At 32.7% G+C, this 9,962-nt stretch overlaps 1 protein-coding gene across 1 annotated transcript; it reads right to left on the bottom strand.

The window, feature by feature from the left end:
* Positions 1-801: 801 nt before the first annotated feature.
* On the bottom strand, positions 802-1,329 carry LOC108907647. Its single transcript, XM_018711402.1, has 2 exons — positions 988-1,329; positions 802-851 (listed from the first exon to the last, which is right to left on the bottom strand). The coding sequence occupies exons 1-2, from the start codon at positions 1,327-1,329 to the stop codon at positions 846-848; spliced, it is 348 nt and encodes a 115-aa protein (XP_018566918.1). The 3' UTR covers positions 802-845.
* Positions 1,330-9,962: the final 8,633 nt, after the last annotated feature.

Genomic DNA, 9,962 nt, shown 5'->3' with positions numbered 1-9,962 from the left:
TCTCTTTTTCTTCCTTGGCATTATTGTGGAGGTAGCGAACGTTCTGTTATCTGCATGGCCTTCAGTGTATGCGATATCCTCGACTGTTTCGCTTTCTTCGTTTAGCTCTTGCTTGGTATTCGCAGGTTCCTGCAACTGAAATTTTTTTTAATTATTCCCGACCTGAAAAACTTACGTTTTGGGAACCTCTGGTTTTGCCAAGGCTTCTGTGTACAGAAAATATGATTCTTTAAGTCAAATAAGAATAATATTTCGAGTAGTAAATATTGAAGTAAGCATTGTTAAATTTAAAGAATTATTTTTATATAAGATATTTTGGTTTAACGTTTTGAACGACAAAGGAACTTTCCAAACTGTGACATTTAACATAATATTAATAGCATTGGTTGATGCAAACTATAACTATCTTGGTGGTGAGGGCACTCAAAGAATAATTAGTGATGGTGGTGCTTTTCAGCATCCTATTTTATTTCACAATATCGAGAAAAATGGACGCACCCAATACACCATTAAACAGGGTGTTAATGAACTTATGTCAATTATTTTTCCACATGTCCGTATGTCAAAATACAGTATAATGTAATTTTAAAATCTGTCTTACCTCAACATTGCAAGGGGCCACCTTATGAAAACCTGCTGATTTTCATAGAAGAAGTTCGATGTACCCTCCATTTGCTTGCACACAAGCTTCAGCGCGACGTATCCAATTCACTCGCACGCGTTGTAATATTGCCACGTCCTCTCGAATCGTAATACGATGTCACAATTGGTCGATGTCACGAACTATGACCTTAAACTCCCAATACAAGTTTGCGACATCGGTTAACTCAGTTTTTCTTCCTTTTTCAGCCCTTTAAATTTTTGACATAAGTTCATTAACAAGTATATTTGCGAAGAAGTGGAAGAAACAGTTTACACATTGTTTTGTAATACTTGGGAAATTAAGTGGGCAACAGTTATTTCACTAAATCTGCAAATAAAACTTACCTCTGCATTCAAACCTGATTTTGGCTGGTAAATCCCTTGCAGAAACTTGAACATGGCGTCGAAAGCAAACCAGTTCGATTTGTATACATCATCGGGGCCGCCGCCGCTTTTCTGGCTCGCTATCACTTTCTGCATTATGGGCCGGAAAGTCGCCATCAGAGACTCCTTTTTCTTTTTTAATTCCGGCACAGACACCTCAACGCTCAGACTGTATTCGATTCGCTTCCAAGCGTCGCTCACCGCGATTCTGTTCTTATGCAGAGGGTCTCTCGGGTTCCAAATGCAAGCCTCACGTTCGTATAACTCTAAGAACTCTAGCGTTAATTCGGCCGACCATTCCATCCTTGTTAGAATAATTTCGTTACTTGATGAACGTAGGCTAGAACGTATTTCACTTTTTTTTAAGTATATACGTGCTGGGAGCGATACAAGTCGGCCCGATTACAAGTCACAATTATTGGCGATGCCTTGGACTTGTCTCGGAACCATCGACAGTCGTCGGGAAACGACAACTGACGAATAACTGCGCTTGCTCGGTATGTGTACACTTCTCAGATCCGTTGGCAAACACGCACAGCGGCAAATGTTTGCCAAACACGCCGGCATCTGGGGACTGGCTTTACATGCGGTCGGTTGTAGATGTTCTAGTAAAATTGTCAGTTCTAGGTTCAACTTTTCTTTAAGGTGGATTACTTACAAGCAATTTTATTGCATGAATTGTTCAAAGGGTCATTTTAGATGAAAAACCCGCTGAGTGCTATTAAATTAGAGGGGTGAAAATGCACCCCTTTCAGTGTTTTAATTGTAGCTCGAAAACGAAGCAAAATTTCGCTATAGTTCATAAGAAAAATTATTTAGAGAATTGAATTTCCCATCGAAATAGCTTATTTAAAAAATTTAAAAGAAAAATTTTATGCAAAAAATCGTTCATAAACAATTTAAAAAAAAGTAAAAAATATGATTTTTAGATTTTTTTTTACTTTTTTGACTGTAAGTTGTGAAAATCTTTTATTTATTATTAACAAATAAAACTTTTGAAATAATTTTTTATTAAGTAAAGAACCAATTTGTTGTAAAAATAATAAGAATTATAATCATTATTATCTTAAAAACGACGAAAATCTAAAAAATATTGAAGTTAACCGGTTATAACTCAATCAATATTAGTTCAAAAACTGTTGAAAACGCATCATTTTGAAGGGAATTTCATCTAGTTTTTTGTACAGTAATTTCCTTTGCCTACTTCTACTAAAAAAAGAAATTATAGTCAACAAAGTAAAAAAAATCAAAAAGTCGAATTTTTTGCTTTTTTTCAAATCGTTTTGCATAAAATTTTTCTTTTAAATTTTTTAAATAAGCCATTTCGATGGGAAATTCAATTCTCTAAATAATTTTTCCTATGAACTATAGCGAAATTTTGCTTCGTTTTCGAGCTACAATTAAAAAACTGAAACTGAAATGATTGATGACCTCGGTACTTACAAATATTTTGTGTGCCGCTCTCCTATTATTTTTACTCTTCCTAGCTGGCAACACTGACAATGATTTACTTCGTTCAGTGGCGGGCTAACTGCAGTGGAAATAGGGTCACACATTCAATTTAATCATAAAAATACAACACAAAAAGCAAAATGAAGCATTAATTAATTTGAGGGGTTTATTAATTTGTTAAAGAAAAGGATTAAATAAAAATGATTAGATATTTTTATTACTAACCTCAAAACTAAAATTGAGTCGATTTTTAACAATTATTTGTCTATCTGAACACAATAAAAGCACGGGCATTTCTGAATTGTCAGATCGTGAAGGTCGAAATACCAAGAACACGGAAAGTAATTTTGATCAAATAGAAGTAAATTTTAATATATTTGGTAACATTTACTTATGACGTCAGCTTCAATCATTCTGGATCGCTCGATAGTATTACTCATATTATTTGAGATAGAACCAAAAAGTTGAAGCTTAACACAACTAGTGAAATCCGAATTAAAATTAATACTACAAGTAGCTTGATTAATGCTTTACAATTTTTTCTTCCTTAAAAAAGTACCGACTAATTCATAACACAGACCCACGGTAAAAAAATTAATGTGTGANGTTGTGAAAATCTTTATTTATTATTAACAAATAAAACTTTTGAAATAATTTTTTATTAAGTAAAGAACCAATTTGTTGTAAAAATAATAAGAATTATAATCATTATTATCTTAAAAACGACGAAAATCTAAAAAATATTGAAGTTAACCGGTTATAACTCAATCAATATTAGTTCAAAAACTGTTGAAAACGCATCATTTTGAAGGGAATTTCATCTAGTTTTTTTTGTACAGCAATTTCCTTTGCCTACTTCTACTAAAAAAAAAAAGAAATTATAGTCAAAAAAGTAAAAAAAATCAAAAAGTCGAATTTTTTGGTTTTTTCAAATCGTTTATTAACGAATTTTTGCATAAAATCTTCCTTTTAATTTTTTTAAATAAGCCATTTCGATGGGAAATTCAATTCTCTAAATAATTTTTCCTATGAACTATAGCGAAATTTTGCTTCGTTTTCGAGCTACAATTAAAAAAACTGAAACTGAAATGATTGATGACCTCGGTACTTACAAATATTTTGTGTGTCGCTCTCCTATTATTTTTACTCTTCCTAGTTGGCAACACTGACAGTGATTTATTTCGTTCAGTGGCGGGCTAACTGCAGTGGGGATAGGGTCACACATTCAATTTAATCATAAAAATACAACACAAAAAGCAAAATGAAGCAGTAATTAATTTGAGGGGTTTATTAATTTGTTCAAGAAAAGGATTAAATAAAAATGATTTAGAAATTTTTAGTAGGTACTAACCTCAAAACTAAAGTAGAGTCGATTTTTAACAATTATTTATCTATCTGAACAGAAATAAAAGCACGGGCATTTCTGAATCGACAGATCGTGAAGGTCGAAATACTAAGAACACGGAAAGTAATTTTGATCAAATAGAAGTAAATTTTAATATCTTTGGTAACATTTACGTATAACGTCAGTTTCAATCATTCTGGATCGCTCGATAGTATTACTCAAATTATTTGAGATAGAACCAAAAAGTTGAAGCTTAACACAACTAGTGAAATCCGAATTAAAATTAATACTACAAGTAGCTTGATTAATGCTTTACAATTTTTTCTTCCTTAAAAAAGTACCGACTAATTCATAACACAGACCCACGGTAAAAAAATTAATGTGTGATAGACTAGACCACCATACACATACGTTCTTGCGATCGCTGAATCCGAATCCGCTGTCATTTTGACGAAGTTAGCTCATATTCAAGGTTATTTGAATGTCAACTCTTGTTTTCTTATTGTAATACTTGTAATACAATTTCTGACCCTAGACTCTGAAAAAGCTAGAAATCTCGTCGTGGTTATTTTCTTAATTTTTCATTTTCAAAATCATTTGAAGGTGAAATCTTCCTCTCGAAATTCTCAGGTTGCTACTTCGTCAGGATAGTAAGACACCAGAAAAATATAATATATATAAAAGTTGTTTGGATCATTGGTACCACCACTTGATGACCTTGGATTTGACTTTTGGGGTAATTTTGATAAAAACCACTAGAATCGGCTTTAAAACTGTGAGGTGATGATTTTATAAGGAAAACCTAGTCGTTTATTGCCAACTGTTACTATTAATATTTAATTTGATGACTGTGTTTCGCTTCGGCATTAAATGTACTACTGGAAATTTTAATTATTAATAATTATTTTAACAAATGACTAGTGTTTATTACAACGGCTCATAGTTACATCCATGACAAATGGATATGCTGTTATATACGGCGAATGTAGACAAAATGCCGTTACCGCAGAAATATACGCGAGTGCACATTGATTCTTTTGAAGCAAGGCAATAATTATGAGTTCGTAACGATTTTTAAGTCCTGGTAGCTTTATATCAGACCGATACCTCATTAGTTTTGTCGAGAGAACGCGCGGGAAAAGTCCTCGCACAGAAAGAAAACAAATGGCTTGTCAGTAGGGATCCCTTGTACCCGGCTAAATAAATAAAACGCGTCCTTTCAAAATCCAGACATACTGGTTTCATTATCGCACCTAGCGCCGACTTGTTCTTATTGCCTACGGTTTTCGTTTGCGTACGGTTGTTGTTCCGCTCTCTGAGTTCCATAAAGTCTCGCTAGCTGCCCGACATTGAAATTGCGTACTCGGCAATGCATTCGCTGAATGTAATTCACGTATATTTATTGGGTTAGACGGGAACTAACCGACCACGACACCCCTCTCGCTAGGTGGTCTTCATCGCCCAAGAAACCAGGCTTTCAAGTTAAAAATGAGAAGTACACGTAGCCAGCCAGCAAATGATTTCATAAACTGCCGTTTCAACTTACATAAAATCCTCTAGAATTCGTAATTTTATTAGACATTTTGCCCACTGCTGGGGAAAATAAATATATCTAAATAAAAGCCCTCTGCGTCGAAAGGAACAGTCATCAGTTAGTTTTTTTTATAAACTTTTTATTGCCTAATGGGAGGTCCCACACTGAGAGTGAATGTAAGGAATGACGCAAATAAACACATCACTTATATTTAAGGTGTTTGTTTTGCGTCAAACTTATTTTACCTTCTCAGTGTGGGACTTTCATTAAGCAAGAATGAATGCATAGGAAAAAAAACTAACCCCTGATTTCGGCGCAGAAGTTATTTTGTTTATTCTTTTATCAGCACCAAAATAGAAATGAGGCCATCCAAAGAACCATCCATTCTTAAAACCATCAGAAGTGATTAATCCTCAAAAGACTTTATTATTGCTGAAGTTTCATTTGCCTGTGTGGCCTATTGAGAACCAAGGCACAATTTTAATTTTTTTTTTCAGGCGTACAGTTCGAGTAGATTTGTTTTATGTGTTCTTCTAGGTGTACTTGTTGAACCAGTTACAATGAATTATTGGTAATCCATGACCTGCTGCAATTGTCTTAGGGAAACATTTATTTTTGGAAAAATTAATTAGGAATTATTGTGTTAAAAAATATGTCTATTGTAGTCTTAATCTGCATCATTTAATTTATCTCAATATCAATTTATAATTGGTAATAGGAAATAAGAACTAAAAAAAAATTCACTCAAATTTCACTCAATTTTACTCAATAATGTATCAATTTCTGTCCATACCGGCTTGAGTGAAATTTTCACTTTATTAGTATGAGTACAACTAAGTGAAACTATTGCATTAGAAATGAGTGAGTTTTACTGAAATCCGAGATATTGCTAACTATCGATTTTTGACTCTATTTTGAGTATATTATAAATTGGTTAATTTAGAGTTGACTTTTCCTCTAATATGATTTAAATTTAACTACTGAGTCATTTTTTACTCAGACTTGGTTTTTAATTAACTAAATATTGAGCGCAAAAATAAATCACTCATAAATGATTAATTAGGATATATACAATGTTGAAATTAATTCACTTCGCGGGGGCCTTCTCCTGTCCTGGCTGAGACCCGCCAGCTGAGATCCGCCGCCGACAGCTTAGGCCTGTTCTTCTGGCCATCACGTATCTATAGTAATAAAATATATGTTTTTTAAAAGAAATTTACTTTCAAACGTTTCACTAAAGTTCAAAATCGTAAATCTATAATAAGTAATATTGACCTTTAACCTTACAAACCTTTTGACCCGAAATAAGAAATTTTATTATATTGGCACTTGCACCCTTTACATACATTTATTCGAATCGTCAATAAAGTGACCCTTGTTCTCAATAGGTCATTTAGATTTTATAGTTGGAAGTAAGCAGTTGTATTCAGCGTCAGAAAGAAGTAAAATTCCAAGATGGTACCCCATCTTCGAATTTCTGTTAAATTCATAGTAAAAAAACATTTACTGATACAACTAAAAAAAGTTCATCAGTGATTTCTATTCGTACAAAATAAATATCAAAGGAGCAACTCGTTCTGCGTTCTCTATTGCGAAATGGCGTTCCTCTTGCTTGCGTGTGTATAAAGCCACTAATTTCAGACAATGAAATAAAAAAAGGGTATCAGCCTTTCATTTTATGTTTGTTTTAACACTTAGTATAAAAGTGTAGCCGTCTCGTCAGCCACACAGGCGGTTAAGCTTGGCACAATAAACATTATACCCAATTAGACACATTAGACACGGTACGTCAACATCAATAAAGGGGCCTGGGAGCAAGTGTTTAATGGACGGGATATCACTACAACGACGCTGATCTGCATATCAGATAAACGGTCTATTCTTAGGTTTCGGTTGGGGTCTTTGATGACGTTGTTGGACGCTCTAAAATATCTATTAGTTAAATAGAGCCAACATTATTCTATTCTAAGTGGCGTATGAATTTTTTCGGCAATTTTTGAAGGTAAATTTTATAGTTTTCCTCGCAATAATTTTTTAAAGTAGGTGTAGGAAAGTGGTATATGTGCTTATTCAGCTTTTTGTGAACATTAAGGTTTATTTTGCTTAACAGAAAAAGTAAGATGTTACATTCACTTTAAAAAAATCACTCAATTTCACTCAATTTTACTCAATTTGTGAAATATACACTATATTAGTACAACTAAAGTTTTATGAGTGAAGCTATTGCAACTGAAGTTGAATTTTACTCAAATTCGAGTATCTGCAATCAAGCGAGTGACTTTTGACTCAATAATAAATCAAAAGACTTTATTTTCGATAAAACTTTAGAATAAATTCACTCTACCGCACTTTAATCGTTTATTAAAATGTAAAAAGGCAGCGGCCCAGGAGGTAAGCCTTGAGGAACACCTGATAAGGGACAAATGGTGGCGATGCCAACAAACTGGACGATCAATCAAATATGAGGGGAATAGAAAAAGTAAGATGTGACATTCACTTAAAAAAAAATCACTCAATTTCACTCAATTTTACTCAATTTGTGAAATATTCACTATATTAGTATGAGTACAATTAAAGTTTTATGAGTAAAGCTATTGCAACAGAAGTGAGTGATTTTATTCTTATTACTATTTTTAATCACATGGAAACTATATAAAATTTACCTATATTTGAGTGAAAGTACTCAGTTTTAGTTCAAATATTATCACAAATAAGTAAAATTTTCAAAATGCTCAATATTGAGTGAAAATGTACTCAATTTTATTTACTTTATTGCTTTCACTTACACCGATTTTTTAGTGTTAATTTGTTCCAGCTTATGTTACAGTATAAAGTGGTTAATTTGATCAAGGGCGTTATCATAAATGACTCCAATTTGGAACTATTCATACAAGTGTTTACAGTGATGATTTCAAAGTTTAATTGACATATCAGACGTAATATATATATCCTCTTTTGATATGTTTCTAATATTTCTCGTGAACTATGATAAAGATTAAATAGTCACGAAAATTCCCATTAGAAACAGTTCTTCTGCGAGTATAATAGAACTGTGGCATTTCTAGAAATTGTTTTACATAATTCAAGTTAAGTCTTGATTAATTGTTCCTTAAATTCTGAAAACAATCTGCCTCATCGCGATCGATTCTGAATATCGAATGGTCTAATCAAGTTTAGTATTTATTTTAGCGCATCAGGTAATAAATTAATGCAAAAAATTGAAGTGTCAAAGGAGTTTCCGAAATTTTTCCGTGATTTTTGACAGACTTAGGTGAAAAATGGTCGTAGAGCTCTAAGATTCTAGTTCTTAGATCTTTCGGTCGAAATTTTTTAGGAGCTACACATTCTATTATTGTACAGACTGAACATCAATAAACTGCATTTCTGTTTCTAAATGTTACAGACATTGTTCTGATATTTCGGCCTGAGATTACAAAAATCGAGGTTTTCTATAGTTGAAATTTATTAAATTTCTGTTCTTATTTTAAAATAATTGTAGTTCTAAATAGGCTAATAAATTGGCCTGCCAAAACTTTGCGCTATCGGAGCAACGATTAATAAATAGTCCCTACACCAATCTCAGCCCAGACTATATTTGCATAATAAATAGGTTGCGTCGGTTCATGCAACCTTTAAATTAAATTCAGGCAATATTTCATATCACAATAAAAACGAAAAAAAAGTGCAGCTCTCAATTACTCTCGCTGTGGGAGGTAAAGGAAAGCAAGCAAGAAGTAATTAAACTGTAATTTGATGCTCTCTTATAAAATATTTTTAATTGAAGCAATTTTAAGGGTGATAAACAAGTTTCTGCGAGCTCATTATTCTTAATTCCTCAGGTTATGGAGTTTTTATTATTAAACACTTAAAAGTCCGTACCATAAAAGTGATGCAACGATTACGACGTTGTACGGGGCTGTATTACACACTTAAAATGACTTGAAAAGGAAATACAGAACATAAAATCACGAATACAATGGTACTCGACAAATCGCTAACGTCTCGGTAATTTTCCACGGGAATGTTGATAGTTTTTGGTGATTTTAAATTAGTTTTTGTTTAACTCCATATTACATTACCTATTTTAACAGAGAAAATGTGCCCCGAAATTTCAGTTTGATTTAAAGAATTAAATTATAAAATGTTTCCTCAATTTATTTCTTTAAATTTTGTTTATGTTTTCCTTAATGTGGAATTTTGTTACTCAAAATGTATCGATTTCAAGAAATAAATATCAAAGACCATCTTAAAATCGTAAATATCCATACTCACATTTGTGAATTAGAAAAATGGCAAAATTTCGATTAAAAATTTCGTCGCCATAATTTTGTTGCCGAGTGTATTTCCAACGTGCCATTCGTTCGTTCCGTCATAATACAATGTTATTAACGAGTAATTTATTCGCTACAAGACAATTATCGTAAAAATAGGAAAAATCCTTTCATATTCGCCGAAGAGTAGTTACTGTTTATTGTGCTAAATGTTGAAGTGAATGATGTCAAGCTGTATGATTTATAGCTTTGTGAGTTATGGTGTGCATCTATCTTTATACGTGAAAAATACACGTAGGCGATTTATAATCTTATAAATACTAACAATGTTAGG

The sequence above is a fragment of the Anoplophora glabripennis genome, unplaced genomic scaffold (genome assembly GCF_000390285.2).
Source record: "Anoplophora glabripennis isolate ALB-LARVAE unplaced genomic scaffold, Agla_2.0 scaffold51, whole genome shotgun sequence".
NCBI classification, from domain to species: Eukaryota; Metazoa; Arthropoda; class Insecta; order Coleoptera; family Cerambycidae; genus Anoplophora; species Anoplophora glabripennis.
The sequence above is the reverse complement of the archived record's forward strand: the minus strand, read 5'-3'. Positions and strand labels throughout refer to the sequence as shown.